Here is an 18576-nt window from a genome sequence, read left to right on the forward strand (position 1 = left end):
AGCTATCGATTTTGTTCCATCTTATGTAATTCGTCCCACTTTGACTGCATCTTTTATTTGTTTCAGTTCTGTCATCCGCCTTTCTATTGAACTTATTAAAATTTGTTTGAGTAATTTGTTTAAAAATACCTACTACGCCCATCTTGCTCTAATATATAACTAAATAGAATTTAATGATGAACTGGGAAAAATGAGTTGGTCCAATTTTTATACATAAAGGTTGATTTAAAAAAGAAAAAAATTGTGAAAGCGATAGATTCCAATCCGGTGCCTTGTCATCGATAATTTATAAAAATCTTTTTTTATGTTCTATCGACTTTCTTTTGGCATTACATTTAAATATATGAAATGTGACTCATAATTAAAATATAAAATAGATCGTAGTTATGCATTGAGAGAAAATCATTAAAATTAACCAAAACCAGCCTAATTGTGCTCAGTAAAGATATAAATAAATCCAATTCAAAATTTATTAGGGGGACCGGAAAGTAATGTCGTTTCTGTCGACATATTTTACAGAAAAACCGATTGATTCGTTACCTCTCCGGCATTGAAAATTTCTATACTAGATGACAAAAGGTTGTTGATAACGAAGGTGAATATATTGTTGATAAAAAATAAAAACTTGTTAAAAATGTTGGCATGTGAATTTAACTTAAGAAAACGACATTACTTTCCGGTCTCCCTAATATTAATTATTGTGTTTATTACATACAAATTGTATTAAATATTCGTGATACTTGCAGGCTTTGGCATATCTTTCCCTTGTTTTATTGGCGTGCTTTTTTAAATCGGGATATTTATACGAAACTGTGTTTCTTATATGTAATAAATACACTGTAATTAATTCACATGACAGTTTTAATACTAGACAATGTATCAGACGTTCCGGCGGCCTTCTAAATCGGCCAATGTCAATGTCAGACGGCCATAGTCAATTATCGTCCTAGTTCCATACTTTTACTCACTAACGCCACAGCATTCGAGCAGTTGCAAAGCTAACACCGCTGGTTTAAATTACACTGTGTAACAATATCTAAGAGATCTAATAGTGTCTCAGTCGAGATAAATGATCCCGAGGAGACGTCGCGTGTCGTGATACATTTAAACTTGTGTAAATGCCTAAAAAGTCAGTTCTCGTGTATAGGAAACGAACTATTGAACGCATTTGGGAGGAAGTGCGCTTGTCAGGTTGTGCTTTGTGAAATTTATTGTCTGTGGCGCTCTTGTGTATTTCACTCGGAAAGAAATTCTTTGTTGTGTTTAAGTAAAGTTGAATAAACCTTGTTTCTTATTTTAGGTAGAGACGTCTATAAATTAAACGTATCTTTTTTATTGATTCTCGTCCATTATTGTTAATTCTTTTACTATTATTAGATGTTTTTTGTTTATTTACTAAATCTATTAAATATTATATATGTGAGTAAATAAGCTACAGTAGGTGGACAATTTTAGATTTTATTACCTTTTCTAGAATAATAATAGATTCAAAGCTTTTATATGAACTTTTGAATAAATATTTAGTTTGATTATTAGATAGAGAAGAAAAGATACGTATAGAGAGTACTATTTTTAACATTATTGTTTTTTAATGAATAAAATAAAAGAGGTTTTGCAGTCGTAATCATTTGTAGTCAACTGTAGTATCATGAACTATATTAACAAAACAAGAAAACTATTAAAATGGCTTTCTTATGCCTTGCTAACCCTATTTTTTTAATTCTTTTTCGTAAATCTGTATTTATAAATATGGAAATAAATCAACTTAAATAATTTTTTTTTCGAAACGTTGCTTCACAATATATTTTTGATAACGTATTATTTATACGCCATTATTTTAAGTCTGTTTTAGAAAATAGTAATACAGAAACATTATAAACACAATATAAAAAAAACACATAACACATAATATTCGTCTTAAAAAAATTAATAAATCCTTTATAGGTCTGTCTGTAGACATATTTACAAAAAGTTCGATATATTATAAACCCTTCTTTATTAATTTTTTATATGTGAAATTATTAGTCTATTATTCATCTTATTATAGCCGTAAGGAATTTTTTTTTTGATGATTGAAATGTGTGGAACTTGATTTATTGACGTACATGGTTGATAATAATGTATATACGACAAATTGTTAAATATTGTTTTAATAGAGCAACTGTAGAATTTTTGACCAGCTCTTTTTAACATCATGTTAAACCGTTGGTAGCTTACGACTAATAACGTTAATATAATCGTCGATTCAAAAGTGCATGTAAACGCCTACTTGAATAAAGATATAGATATTTTAAGTTGAATTGATTTGAATATAAACTGTTAAACATTTTGCTATCTAGGTTAGATCTATTCCTGGGAGTATTGTTACATATTCCTTAATGTCTTCCTGGGTAGCCCACGCTGCCATTTTACGCCTCAGTATTCCAATTCGCTCTTCACCCACGTTTCTAGTCGACATGCAAAAGGTGTCTTGAAATTAATCGTTTCTGTATATCATTGCAGAGGAATCGAAGAATGCAGCGCGTATCTTCACAGAGCAATCGAGCAGCCTGCTGGAAAGGCTGGAAGTCTTGGAGAGACAGCTGCATGAGCGCATCGCTAGTCACATCCCCCGCGATCTGGATGCATTGGAGCATCTGGTACTGCAACACAAGGATTGGGAGAGCAATTTACTCTCGCTTACCGGGGATGTGGAGGAGGTCCAGAACACATTTAGAGGTGATTGTCTTTATTTATACAATAAATTTCTACATACAGGTAGATTGATTATTCCTAAACACGTAGGCAGGCTACATAGTGTGCAATATGCCACTGGGGCCATAAGGTTCTGATGTGGGTACCACGGAGCAGCAAGCGCAGTGTAAGTCGTTCACCCTCAAGGTGAACGGAAAAGGCTGGGTCCAGGCGAAGGCCGTTTCCAATCGGTTTTATTTGGAAATCTAGGATGGAAGCATATGAAGACGTCTCATAGCTGAAATGATGATGATTATAATGTAGTGAATTATAAAATACAAAAGGTTTACTTGTGATCGATTTCCAGTTTTATTATTATTTATTACTAATTTGACTAAACTTTTAATTTCGTTTTTACCGCTTGACAGAGTTGACGTTAATATTTCAAAGTACACAGAAGTCTTAGTGGAAAATTTTTAAAATCTCTTTCTCTTTTCTCACGCAGGCATCGCCCTTAAGACCCCGGCTATGAAGAAGAGCCTGGATAAGGTCATGGGCAAATGGAACGACATGCAGTCCAAGAGTCAACTATTCGTCGAAAGGTAAATCTATATAATAAAAAATAATTTCTATTTTCCTTGTTTAATGTAAACTGACTAGTAAGTGCAGCGTTGGACATCCTTCCATAAGGTAGACGTCCAATGTTGGACGTTACTTCTTGGGATCGCCAGTCTTAGGTCACATTATCATTTGAGAACGGCTTTATCGATTTCAGTCTTCCTTTTTTATAAATGTTTTTATAATAATACTATAATCTTTGATCCCTGTTTAGTAATGTTTTTCTTTGTTTTGTCATTGATTGACTATAAATCATTAAATGTTCTTAGTGAGATAGTTATAAGGCAACAATTGTAACTAATTTTATATTTCTAAGCTTCTAAGTTTGTACTTTCTTACTGCCTTTTGTTACTGTTTATCTCCAATAAAGTAAATAAATAAATAATACAATTTAGAGGATTTTTATATAGAAAATGAAATTCTTCTACAGCACTTTACACTCGCAATGCCAATAAATAACTCGCAAGGACATTCGTTGAGTGATTTTGGCATCGATCTTGAAAATACGTTTACACATTGTACATTGCCGTGTTGAAAATGCATTAACATTAATCATTTATGCACCAGAAAATAGAACTAACAGTTTTATGTTTAAGCGTTACAATGAACACTACGTTTTTGAGGTATTTCTTTTTAATTTTTGAATTTCGAATCGATTATACATTGCTAAGACAGGACCAACAGACGTCCAAGTATTTGTTAAAAACGATGCTTTTCATTTCTGGTTCCATATGGGGTTTATGCAAATTTAAAGTTAAAATGTATTACTAAGCAAGCAATGTGAAACGTTTTTTTTGCAGGTTGAAGTTTGTCGAAATCATAGTGAACAGCATAGAAGAGAACAACCAGACGATATCGGAGTTCGAGATTAAGCTCGCACAATTCCAAGAACTGCCCAACGATGTGGAATTGTTGAAGGACGTTAGTATTACATATTTATATTTAATATAATTATGATTTAATTTTTAAAACTACGCCTCATCAAATACCAGAGCTAATTCAATGCTTTCATGTAAAATTTCTCATTTGTAATTATAATTAGCAAGTAAATACTTACACTTAATACATTTAAAATAGTTTTTTTAAGATTTATATTTTTATATATAGGATTGGTTATATTTGTAAAACCTGTAAATAAATGAATCTACAGTTCACTCTCTATCAATTAATGTATGGCTTATACTATAATTATTTTGCCGAGGTATAGGATAACAATTGCTTTCTGGATCTTTAATTATGTAACTAACATACAGGATGATAGGTCATATATATAAAAGCTTTAAAGGGAATATATAGCTCATTTGCTATCAATTAATATATGGAACACCCTATTTTAAATTCGATGTTTTCAAAAATTATAAATAAAGTAATGATTAAATAGTAAGAAAAAACGTTTTAAAAACTCTGTTCCTATCTGTTCCTATAGACTGCACAGCCTGAACTTATTTGCTTGTCGCATTCTAATAGAAAAAGACATGTAATATATTTCAGAGTGATCACGTTGTCACATCTTTGTAGTTAGTATATAATAAGTGTATTTATAGTTAAGTGTACACCTTTTTTTAAAAAATAATAATAATAACAATGTGTTTTTCCATACGTCCAGATGCACGAGGACCTTCTCCGTATGCAAGTGGCGGTGAGCAAGCAACAGATACAAATCGACCAGATGAACGACGACGCGGAGAACTGCAGGCGCCTGGTGGAGACGTCCAGGGCCGCGCTGCCACACTCCTCATTACCCCGGGCAGGAAAGCACGCAGACTTGGAGCGCCTGGATAAGGAGGTGTCGCAGTTGAACAGCCGCTGGAGCAACGTCTGCACTCAGCTGGCTGAGAGGTATCGAATTCATTAAATGAACAAAAAAAAAATAGTTTAATGTTTCAAGTATAGATAAACTTAGGCGTTGAGAGATGTTCTCTGTCGTAATTGAAATGAGAGACTTTCATATGAAGGAGACCCCATTAATATTCCACACGGAACATTATCACAGAATTTTCGTATTTATCAAAATTACACGGCTATTTATACAGCTAAGGAAAAAATATCTTGAAGTATTCCCATATTTATTGTTCTGATGCATTTGGCCTTTGCTCGAAGTCTGTCGATAAAACGATTATTTGGGAATCGGTTGGCAAAAAATATGAAGGTTCAAGTGGCAGCTGCAACGTGTTGCTGACCGAAGAACTTGAGATCTCTAATACATCAATTTTAGAAAGATTTCTATGCAGAGATAAAACGCTTCAAGTTACAAGAGAAATTGAAAAGCTTAAACTACCTTCTTGTGCCATATGAACCGTAGAATAAATAAATACGTTCACCTGGCAAATGTTTGCATTTGACGATAATAAAAACAAAAAAACGTATTTAATTTTTTATAAAAAAAAATCCCTAACGTTAGAACGCAGTGTGGTATTATGGAACGCAGAGGACGCTGCTGCCCAACGTCTTGAAACTTGGTTTCTAAGCAGTGGCAATTATATATAATGAATGCACAAAGTTATATAAGGAATCGAACCCGCAACCTACGATTTCAAGTTTCAGTTCTTTACTGCTGGGTACTATGGGTCATAAACACAGCTAACATTTTTGGAACTCTGCACAGGTTGAGAAGCTATGAAGCAGCGTACCAAATGTTGAGAAACTACAGCGTGGGACTGCAGCAGGAAGTGGACTGGGTGGATGGAGCCTACAGCCGCCTGCAGGCACAGCCCCCGCTCGACGCGCGACCTAAGGAGCACCTGGAAACCACAAGGGTGAGTGCTCAAATACCACAAGATATTGTCAAGACCTGTCATTGTGACGATCTTTGGGTTAGGCCTTAGCCTCTCAGTTCTATCAGCTGATTATGAAGAAGAAGAATTGTTAGAAGCTGTGAATATAAAATGTAACATGAGTATGAATCAGTAAATACAGTGAGTGATATTAAAGTCCAAGTTCTGATAATGTTCCTCAATAAGACTTGTGCTAGAAAAAATTATAAATTTTCGGACTTGCTAATATTAATATCGATTATTATAACTATACACAATGTTATAATTTTAAAAAGTTTATTAAAAAAAAACTTTACTTACAAAAATCATATCACAATGTGAAAGATTTATAGATAGTAAAGAGGCTCAGGCATGAATTGATCCCACTACTAGATTAAAGTGGCATTATTTTTAGGCGGTAAAAAAACTGGACTAAGTTATTTCAGCCTGTATTGAAAATAAAAATCGAAAATGCTACTTTATATTTTAATAAACAAATTCGTATTAAGAAGGTATGAAAAGCTTTGTTTTTGTAGAATGTTATTTCATTACATTTTGTCTCATTATTTTTAGACTTTTTTTCCCGTGAAAGAATAAATGTATTTAAAAGGTTCCATATTTAACTAATTTGTTTATTTCAGGCTCTTCTTACAAGTGTCGTTGAGAGGACACCAAAGATAGAGAAAGTGAATGTAGATGGCGGGCGGTTCATACGCGAGGCTAAGGTAATTGAACCAGGCCTGATGTTTAATCTGTGGCATTTTGTGGATATTTTTTAATAGAAAAATAAATTTATTTCCAAGCATTTTTTTGTTAAAATTATTTTTGTTTGTGCTTATAAATCTCCACAAAATGCTATAATTTTGTTGATACAATATTTGTGTGTATTTTTTAATTTTGATTTTTGAAGTTATGAAAGGTCTTTAAATGTGATTTGGTCCAGCGTCTCTCCTCGCACATTTTTCCTGGGCTGCTCGTTCGTCTGTCCGTCTTGGTTTTATTTCCGAGGTCTCTTAATATTGCTGAGGTTCTTGGTCGTTTAAGGTGTTTTTTTTTCTTTACAAAAGCACATAGCACTTCGCACCTGCTAATAATGCTTATACATAATAATTATATATATATGCTAATTAATATAAAAGCTTATTGTAAAGCTGCTATTAACGCTTTAAAAATATTTACTAATATAAAATTAATTGTGAATGAGTGTGTGAGTGTGCGATTAATTATATTTATTATTTCGAGAGAAAACAGCAATATATTACTGCTATATCTCCAAGCTGATGGGCCTGTGACTAAAGTGAAATAAATTTTATATTGCCAACACGCTACCGTCTCATAAATTTGGAGAATGATTTGTAATTTAAATGAGCTATTTCGAATCGCTCTTCAAAAATATTAAATTCACGAGAGTTCATTGTTCTTTTTTAATAGATTTCGCTTTGCATGCATTGTGTGTCAGTGTTGTTAGCACAAAAAAATGTTTTGAAATTTATCGAAAGAAAACAAATTATTTTAATTACTATAAAAATGCACAAATCAACGATGGGATCTAAAAATATACACAGAGGCATTGATTGGGTATTGCACGCTTGAAATTCCTGTAGAATATTTTTTCCCAGCATGATTTCTTGTCCTAGGATAACCTTAATGCTGGACATAGATACCATAAGCTGTTTGTTATGAAAGAGAAATATTGTTTGATTGATCTACATGTCTGTACGTCTTTGAAAGAGAGTATGTATAAGGAACCGTCTTATAAACAAAATTTTAAACAGTATGTGCCGGATGTATGCGTGAGGAATAGTTATCGACAGCTTTAATAAAATATCTAATTTGAATGCCTAACATATAACGGACTGTTTTTAAAAGCGATTTTGTTTTTTAAAAAAAAAAACAATTAATATTTAAAAATAGAGAACGATTAAGGTTCCAAATTTAAAAACAGTCGGTGGCATAACTAACAAACATAATCCCTAACTCGCGTACGAAATAGATTCACACTTCGAGATGTCAGCGATACGTGGAGTGGCTAATCGACGAGATACACCCCTCGCTGGATACGAAGCAGCTTCGACGGCAAGCGGAGGCGGAACAAGCGGAACAACTGCGGCGTCGCGGGTGGAACATATCTCCGGAGCATGTTCCGACGGGAGCCGAGGCTGTCGCCAGAGAGCTGGACGAACTCAATGCAAGACATCAACGGCTTCTCGACCTGCTATATGAAAGATTGAGGAGGATTGCAGCCGCAAACCCAGGCGACATCGTCACTCTGGTATGTACTGTCACTATTTCACCACATTATTATTTTACTATTTCATACAAATTATCTTTTATATCGCTTGCCCTTATTTAACATTTACGCTCGTCACAACTGCAGACACTATAAATGTTTTAAATTCAAATAGTAATCTATACCCAAGAAGCTTGGGTGGACTGGTATAGAATGCCAATAAAAGCCAATCCATAGACATTAAGTCAGTCATTACAAAATATGTAAAAAATCACTTTTATTTTCATCAATAGAATTAATGAAGCTATCTGTGTCCAAGCAAGTGCTGCGCTTAAATAAATGTTAACGGAATACGAGATATTTACAACATGTTATAATTTATATACCGTGGATTTTGATGATGTCAAATAGAAAATAGGATGTAAAATGTAAATTCTAGTACGATCTTGGTCCAATTTTTCACAGATACTGACAATATATAAGTTGTTGGTATTTTAATTAAAATAACAATAATTACAGTAACTGGTAGACCAATTAAAAAATAATAATTAAAATACTTTAATGTATTTGTAAAGTTTCGCAATGAATCTTTACAATGATGAATCTTAAGACATCTTGACGAATTCAATAACAGATCCGTAAAGTTTATTCATATACTTTAAAATAAATTCATCACAAAAGAATTTATATAACCTCGTACACGGTGACGCATTCTATGAGGTCATAGGTATGACGTAAGAATGACTCGATACAAACATCTGATTTGTGGAAGAGTAATTTAAATTATTTTTAATTGTGGAATATTTTACCATATTGTTAAGTGAACTTTCGTCTGTTCTTTTTTCAAATACTTCAGTACAGTCTAATACATTTTGCTTTTTACTTTTTTGATATAATCTACATTCACGCACTTTTACAATAATAATTTTTTTTTTAAATTCAATAAAAAATAATTATAATTCTTTAAATATCCTTAAAACGTTGTATGTAAAATGCCACAAGTAGAAGTGTAAAATTCTTACTTTTCACTGCCTTGAATTTAAAAGCATAGCTAGGAGACTTACTATATACACCTATTGAAAACTTTAAGTTTAACTTAAGCTATATTCCTTTAAAATCGAATATAGTAATGTGTTTATAATGGCAGCTTATACAGAATAGTTGGTCTTAGGAAAATAGGCTTGAAAAGGTTAAAAATATACAACAATCATTTTGTTTGTAATGATCACTCTGAAATATGATGTTTTTTTTTTCTAATAAAAAGGATAAAAATTAAGAACTATACGTTTATCTCTTTCAAGCTTTAACACTTGTTATTACAATCCACCCTGTACAGACGCAGTAATTCATCTATATATCTCATTAATAAAAACAAGATTACACATAATCTAATTATAACAGTCAAAACGAAGTGTCAATACTTTCGAACCAACATAATTATAAATGAAATAGAGCCAGTTACTCTAAGATTCGTCGCCAGTAAGAGGTACACAAGATAGCCTTCTCATTTTCATAAATTCAAATGTATGAAGAGTTTTAAAAAGCGAATTTTGGAATTAAATAAAGATATCTCAGGATAACCGTTGGTCTAAATAAATGTAGAATGTTCAGTTCGCGGTTGTTCGTGAATTCTCGCGGCTTCCACACAGTTTACCTAATCAACACGAGTGATGTCATCGCACGCCGGACCTCGGTTACGCCGGCGAGCGAATTTGAATAATAAATACACAAACATTCAGTTAAAACACCTTATAGAGGCCAAACGGCGTCTCAGCCAATGTCACTTGACGAATGGTACGCTCTCATTCGTAACGAATTTTTTTTTAAATTATTATTGTAACAATGGAACAAATATTTAATCTTTTATGAGTATCTCTGAAATGTCAAGACATTGATATAATATATACAAATTTTACAGGTATCAATTTTCTACTTACGTAGGTTTCTATTGTTCCTAATTAGAAAGTCAAATTCACAGTGACTCTTCTTGTGTCGTTTCCACAATGTTAAGGATTTTGACTCAATCATGCAGTAGTCGTATCTCTAACGATATTCTTCTAAGTTCCGTTCTAAGCGACATGTACACTTGGAAACATTCATGTTAATAGTGGTACAGATTTGGTATAATCAGCGCATAGATTTACACTTCCTTTGTCTCTTACAATGAGCTTTGAATCTTGTTATGTTTTCCGACAGTGTCCGAAGAACACTAACATTCATAGGCAAATGTTTGAAACATTAGTTTTCTTTACTATCTTCAACTCTTCGAGTATGGATTTGTTAACCACGGCGAATAGTTAAGCGCATACTTTCGACTACATAAATTGTCCGTTGAACGATTTAATTGGTTACCTGACGTGTTTAGATTAGCGGACAATAATGATTCGCTGCAAGATTTACACAAATGAACTAGAATCGTACATCATCTTCATTATAATGGTTTTCGTAATCTTCCTGTTAAAGTGACACACTGTTTCAATCGGTTCGCAACCGGACCTAGGGGTCTGATTGTTTGGACTAGAGTGGTTCGGGAACCAGTGGCTCGCCTACTGCGGAGTAAGTAGGTCAAGGTCCCCTCGGTTGCCTCTTTAAAACGTCTATTTAATAATGTTTGTTAAACCTGTAAGCCCTTAATAATCTTTACAAATATTAGTTTTACACAGTTAAACTGAAGACAAGTCTTTTGTTACATCCTGTATTACTGCTACAAAGGCTTGAATTAAACTTAATGTATTTGAATGCGATTGGAAAAGCACATATTTATAATATAGCTAATCGTTCTAGATCTTTCTCAGGTCCTTAATGAAATAGTGTATCAATTTTTCGTGTACGATAATCTTTTGTTTATTCATTTCGGCTTTTTAGTGAAAATAAAAAAGACTTTTTCATTGTACAAGTAATAAAAACGGTTTCTTAAGTTAAATTTTCACGACAAATTTTTATGTTAGATTTTATTTCTAATCAACAATATATTAGCCTTCGTTATCAATAAGCCTTTGTCATGTATTATACAAATTTTCAATGCCGGAGCGGTAAAAATTAATCGTTTTTGCTGTAAAATATGTCGGCAGAAACAACATTGCTTTCCGTTTCCCCTAATATTAACATTACTATTATGCTATTTAAAATAAAAAAATACAGTTAAATAAAATATCGATGTATGTATGCGTGTATAACTAAATCGATTAATAGAAACGGACGCAATAAAATGTAACGACCGTTATGCAATCCGGAAACTCGATTCTAATTCGATTTGGTTTGCGAGCCAGTCACTCGATTGCCGCACAATAAATATCATAACCTATTCACGTTGCAAAGTCGAGATTCAGTGTAGGCATTGATATCATCTGACTAGTACAGTCAGTAAAGTACACTTTAAGCTACTTTTAAGGAACACAAGCACATAATAATCCAGACTCCATAATAGTCCGGTTTTATCGCCCTCTTTTATTGTTCTAGAAGCATAGTAGTAGTATAACTTAATGACTTGAATTTTTACGTTGCACAAATAAAATATCGTATATAATACAATTATACGTTTTAGAGAAATTTTTGCACAGTCATCGTCATATGTTAGTATAAAAGTAGCCAAAATTTATTGTACTATATTCTACACGTTCCTACAATATAATTTATTTAGAAGATCATACAAAATATCTCATAGATAAAAGTAATCAAAGTTTTGGAACATAATAAAAGATGCATTATTCATTAATGCAACTTCTTAAGAGATGGTTGCATTAATACATTTAATAAAAAGTTTTATATCGTAAGTTGACAATATTTCACTTAATTTTATTTATAATTTTCATGTCTTTTACCAATCGTGTTCATCTTTGAATGTTGAAATTTATTTATTTGACATTTTTTTTCCAAAAATTAATTGGTCACTCCAAAATATTTTTTTTTCTATAGGACAGACCAATAAATTATGACAGTACAAAATCTGCAGAAATAGACAGTAAAGAAATATTAGTTAATTAAGCCAGTTATATAAAAAAACACATTTCACGTAATGTCGTTTATATCTTTTGTATTTGTTTTCTTTGACTTGATCCCTCTTTGAGTGTAGGCCTCCTTCCGCGTATATCGAGGGTACTTATCTTTTGAAATATCGTCGACCTTTTATATGGCTTTCCTCAATTGGACCCTGGACCCTTCCTTTTCGTTGATACTAGTGTCCGGATTTTATCTTTACAACGCACGATCTGCCGATTCCATCTTTACTTTTATCTAAAAGCCTGGGTAAGAGCGTCATGAACATGGCCAATGAAAATAGTAAAACTACTTAAACCAGCAAAGTAATTTAAAACGAAATAATAGTCGAATGACACAATCATCGCTGTTTACAGAACTGGTGCACCCACGTACGTCTGGATAAGCGCGTTATTCTGTACGTGGGTAGGTAATAAATGGTACTCTATGGTTACAGCAATTAGATAGAGCCTATACATGGTATTGTTTTGAACGGTATAATAAATCTTTAAGAAGTTCACATGAGGTTGATGTCACTAAAATTGATTTTACATCACGACTTTTAAATCATATTTTATCTGTCTGAAATACAAAAGGTAAACTCCCACATTAATCGATAGTTAGTTATCTGTAAATCAGAAATGTCGAAATTATTTATTAATAACATTGTGCTATATTTTTTTTCTCTTTTAAACGTAATTTTGGGCCTTGTGGATAAATACAAGGATATATATATATATATATGTATATATATATATATGTACATATATATATCTTTGTATATATATATTACACACACACATATATATATATACATATAAATACATTAAATATTTTGCGAAAATAATTATAGACTGTTTATTTTAAGAAAAAATAGTAATTGTATTCATTCGAAACTGAATATCGTAGGGTAGACACATAATACACACTTAAATCAATGGAGAGGACAATGTCCAAGGTCATCGACGTAGCTCGAAGTACTGCTCATCTGAAGTAGTAGTGGGTGGGGCATATCACTCGTCGAATCGATGGACGTTAGAACCGAAATTTTCTTAAATGACCACATGCCAGTAAAGGGAGACGTGGGTAGATCCCACACTAGGTAGACCGCAAATGGTGGTAGTTAAGGTTGCAGGAAGTCGCTGGTTACAGGCAGCACAAGATCGGTCATATTGGCAACTGAGGGAGGCTTATACCATGCAGAGTTCGTCTATCGACTGAAAAAAAACCAGATAAAATCCAAAGTTTTATCTCATAAAAGGGATCACAACCTTGAGATTCCTATATTATTTAGCTTCGTGTGTAGAAAAAATTGCGATAATATTAAATCCCAGCGAAGCAAATTTCCATGACTCAAACACCGATGACTCGCCTCTATATGAAAACCGTTGCACCTACGCATGTAAAAATCACTTGGTTTAATTGCGCACTACAGATAACGCATCCGATCTGGAGAATATCATTAATGCTTATCTCGGACGGTGTAAGCTGCATTTAATAATAAGTTAAACTTAAGAGAAAATAATACTTATTACAAACTGTTTGACTATCTTTGTTATTAGATCAAGCTGAATATATATATGTTACTTGTAGGTGTCATACCTTTCACATGTCCTTCTATTGTAGAGTGCCCTTCAACTACTAACATTAAAACTGTGTTTTGTAGAGGTATCCTTAATTTTAAAATTCAAAAAATCTTTATCCTGGTAGGCATTTACATGTACTTTTAAATGGTCAATTATTTTACGTTGTAAGCTACCATGGGCTCGAAATACCGATCTGCTACTACTTTAGCAAGATGACGCCTATTTGTAAAAATCATTTATAAGAATACCCTCACATCCTTATCATATCAGTCGATAGATCACTGCAAGGTATAGGTTACGATATTACATACTAGTCATTTGAATTTGAAATTAGTTATGACATATCCTTTCATTACAAACAATTAAATTTGTATCTTATACGTGCTAGAGTAACACGGATCCAAACTGAATTAATAACATTTCCGTTCCGGTCGTCAAACGAAAGGTCGACGTCCGCACAGGAGAATCCTTACAATAATTCATAAGCCTGTTGGGCGCATGTCTCCGGTTTCTGGATTTCATTCTAGTCTAGCCGCAGACGTAGGTTTTTTGTCTATGCGCGGGTCATTCACACCGTCCAACACCGCAATATGCAGCGCATAAAAAGTTTTCAATACTCTATCACTTTTATTATTTTTAACTTAATAAAATACGATAAAAGCCACATAAAGCTGTTTGTTACTTTATAAAGTAAATCATGGCCAACCATCTTTAACACTTGATAGAAAATTGAGAGACTTCGGATAAATTAGATAAGGTCTATTTGCCTAGTCATCGTGGCGATCTTTGGTAGAAATCTATGCTCTGCTATAAGCGTCTTACATGATACATACTACACATACTTTAATTATTCTAGAGCAAGTTATCAACAAGCAAAATCGTAGATAGATTATATTTCGATCGTAAAAGAAAGATTTCATTAAAGAAATAATGTGTTAAGTAAATACGCGCATGCCAAATTACACAGAATGATTGGCTATATGTGTAAAAGTCTAAAAATGTGGAATATATAACTTATTTGCTTTCATATGTGGTTCACTATATCAAAAATGGTTTCAGAAATAATAAATTAACGTTATGATTAAACAGTAAAGAAAACAGTTTTACAATTCGGATTATTACATATTATCAAATTTTATTCTTTACTCTCTGTCGCTGCAGACTACTACTGTCAAAAGTTAATAGTCAGTCGCATTCCAATTGCAAAAATAAATTAATATTACATATTACAGAATGATGACTTTATACGTGTTGATAGGAAATCGGTGTAAAAAGATTAGAGTTTTTTTTGCTAACAAATGTATACATATATATATATATTATACATTCACACTATTTAAGTTTTTACAGCTGTACTACTTACTGTTGATATATTTACAGTTATGTTGATAACTTTAACAAGCTCATTAGTATTTTAATGTTTTAGTCCACTGGAGTCCACTGTTATAGAGCTCTTTCTTAAAGCCTACACTCCCCAAGCCTTTCTCTCCTTTAATTAGTTATTTATAATTGTCGTACATCTGATCTTCGACCCTGGACTCTGCGAATCCCAACATATCATTTAACATTCCCGTTACAACACAACTCGTTTCACTTTTATCAGAAATGTTTTTTAATTAAAACCTCAACAACTACATGAATGCTGCATGATTTTTACACAGAGGTCAAGAATACAGTATTGTTTTAAAAGGATGTTAGGCTGTCAATGTTTTTTTATTGTACATTACATAGAGCAGCAGTAGCGCAGCGGTGGAGGACTGTCTTATGACCGTAAATCGCAGGTTCGAATCTCAAGTTACAATCTTATATAAATCATACTTTATGCATTATTTATATAGGAATGATACTGCTTAATAATGTTTGCAGAGGATGGGCAGCAGCGTTCTCTGCATACCGTAATACCACACTGCTATTGTCAACCCGCCTGCCAAGCGTTGCGATTATGGTAATAATAAAAAGGGGAATACCCCCAATATGATATCTTTGAAGGAGGCCTAATTCTTGTAGTGGTCGTCTATGAGCCGAAATGTTGACTTTATATAGAAGTTGTTTTATATATAATAATAGCTCTTTTATTGATGTCATTTATTAATGTTAAAAATGTATTAGTAGTAATTTTTTTACAATATGAGTTACATCAACCACGTTAACACGAATAAATACGAAAATATTTATTTAAAATGGTGCATACATTGATGTCAGATGTGCACAACATTTTTGTTTAAATTAGAAATAATTATACAGTTTTCTTTTTGAAAATATAAGCTAAAAAAAAAATATATAAACGGAAATGAAAGCAAGTTACAGTAAATATAGATTAGAAATTTATAAAAACGTAAAGTTAATCATATACATCGAGGAACATACGATATTACACATCTTTTAAAACATTTTGCTGCAACAACAATTTACTGAATGTTTGTAAATATTTTTCTGCAACTGAGGTTGTCTCTCTGCATAAGTGCGTATGAAGGCATCGCCTCCGCACGCCAATTATTTCTCCGTTTTAATTGTCCGTTACGTAATCCCGCCAAAACAGAGATCGTTCAAATCGAATACGTGTATTCCGTTGCAAGTGGTTTTCTCATATTTAGGGTTGTAACAGGCTTTAATTTTATGATACACGCCTCTGTGTTATAAAATATTATTTCTATTTACAGTTCATAAGGTAGCACCAAATATTTTTAGTTGGATTTCGAAATATCTAGAAATTACTTGTTACTTCCGCGCCCTTTTACTGTTTATTCGCCAAAAGAAGGCCATAAAGGTCCCAGATGTCTAGATTCATAATAATTTTAAAAATATATTATTCAATTATTTAAATTGCGAGTTAACTGAGTAAATTCATTAAATATACCGTAAAATATATATATTGTAGCCCCCCGTAACACAGTATAACGCGTTAATATGTCTCCTTATAACGCATTATTTTTTTCACTTTTAAACTTACTATGTTATAACGGGGTGAGCTATGGTAGCCCAGCGGTAGAGGAATGAGACTTGCGATCATAGGTCGTGGGTTCGATTTGCGGGATACAATCTTATATAATTCACATTTTGTGCATTTATTATTGTATATAGAATTGACACAACTCACAAGCGAATTTCGAAAGGATGGCAACGTCTTCTTATCATAATACACTTCGATCGTCAAACTGCCTACCAACCATCGCAATTATGGTTTATCTTTCCATAAATATCTTTGAGGAGGCCTTTGTCTTGCAGTGATACTGGATGTATACTATTAAAGATAAATTATAAAAGACATTAGTTCAGTATCTGATGTATTCACATTATCATACTGTCTCTAAACCATAACACATTGGCTTGACTCATAGCATTGATTTTTTTTTTAATAGGACCTTTTCAGATCTTAAATAAATTACTTAATCGTATGAATTTTATTTTATTTTTAATCTATGTCATAGTTTTGACAACCCTGAAGATATATACATCGCTTTTATTTATAGTAATGTGTGCATTGCATGCAATGATGTACTGCGCAGTTATCGTGCCCTTACAAAATTTATAACGTCTGGCACCCCTAAGCCAGTCTAAATTTAGGTCATCCCGTGGGCGGGCAAGTAGGCGCCGGTTATGTACGCTCGGCTAAATAAAATTTATATCAAGTTATGTGGCTTAGCGAACGGGTTACCTGCGTCTCTTCCTTATAAGAGTCGTGACATATTCAACAACGCCATAAGCTAACTGATGTGTACTAAAAGATAACTGAGAATTTCATGTTTATTTTACGTATATAAATATAATAATCTACGTCATCTTACAACCGGTCTTGTTGCAAATTTATGTCCAACTGTAGACTTACGTCTTAAATGAAAGAGTTTCTGGAGAGAGTTCTAATTTTTTTAATTCAAATGCATACTTACAGTACTCGGCGATAAATATATTACACATCGACCTTTGGAAAGAGACAATCGGCTAATTTCGGCTTCATAGAGCACTATCACTGTCCCATACTATCTATGTGACTTTTTGTCGGTATTTCGTGAGACAAATATAACGCTTTACGAAGCCGAAATTAGCTGATCGTCTCTTTCGAAAAATCGATGTGCAATATTTATCGCTGGGTACTATACACTTGTGTATATAAAATAGTGTATGTTCAACTCAAACATGGTGAAGTGGTAAATGACAATTCACGGGTGTCCACTGCTGGGCGTAGTCCTCGCACATAGATTTCTTATATGGCGGGTACAGAGGCCTACGTCCAACGGCTTTCGATGACCTCAAAGTCATCTGTTCTCTTTGTAGGTGGGTCCTACGCTGCATATTCTAATCCATGGTCACAACTCCATTTGTTCTGCGTGCCATCTAGCCTGCCCACTCCCAACTCAACTTGACAATCTATTAAACTGCTTCTTCGGCTATCCACAGATCTCTACATTCCTCATTCAATGTTCTACGACAAATATTATCTTTGTCGATGACATAAATACAACCATCGAGGATTTATTAAACGTCCGGTTTATTTTCTATAAATTCTTTTTAGTATAATAAAGTTTACGATTTTATTCCACTTATATTTTTCTTCATTTTAAAGATTAAATTCAATTTATTGATTTAAATTATTTACCCGAACTTGTTGCAGTAAACCCGCTCTTATTGTATGTATATTTGAATTCGATTTTTAAAATTTGAATAATTTTCAAACGTTCCCATTGTGGTGACACAGTGTTTATCGTGTCACACGCGCAGTGTCAAGGATTGTTTGTCACGGTGT

At 33.0% G+C, this 18576-nt stretch overlaps 1 protein-coding gene across 1 annotated transcript in view; it reads left to right on the top strand.

Annotated features, from left to right (window-relative positions):
- shot (dystonin-like protein short stop) overlaps positions 1-18576 on the top strand; it is a 178429-nt gene that overhangs the window by 64516 nt on the left and 95337 nt on the right. Inside the window, exons 19-25 of the mRNA XM_068768857.1 lie at positions 2503-2718; positions 3179-3275; positions 4092-4212; positions 4898-5130; positions 5897-6047; positions 6686-6769; positions 8038-8316. Coding sequence (XP_068624958.1) covers positions 2503-2718; positions 3179-3275; positions 4092-4212; positions 4898-5130; positions 5897-6047; positions 6686-6769; positions 8038-8316 — 1181 coding nt within the window. The remainder of the gene's footprint in view (positions 1-2502; positions 2719-3178; positions 3276-4091; positions 4213-4897; positions 5131-5896; positions 6048-6685; positions 6770-8037; positions 8317-18576) is intronic.

The sequence above is a fragment of the Battus philenor genome, unplaced genomic scaffold, assembly GCF_028537555.1.
Source record: "Battus philenor isolate CCGP_79_NKW_IND1 unplaced genomic scaffold, ilBatPhil1.0.hap1 SCAF_27, whole genome shotgun sequence".
Taxonomy (NCBI): Eukaryota; Metazoa; Arthropoda; class Insecta; order Lepidoptera; family Papilionidae; genus Battus; species Battus philenor.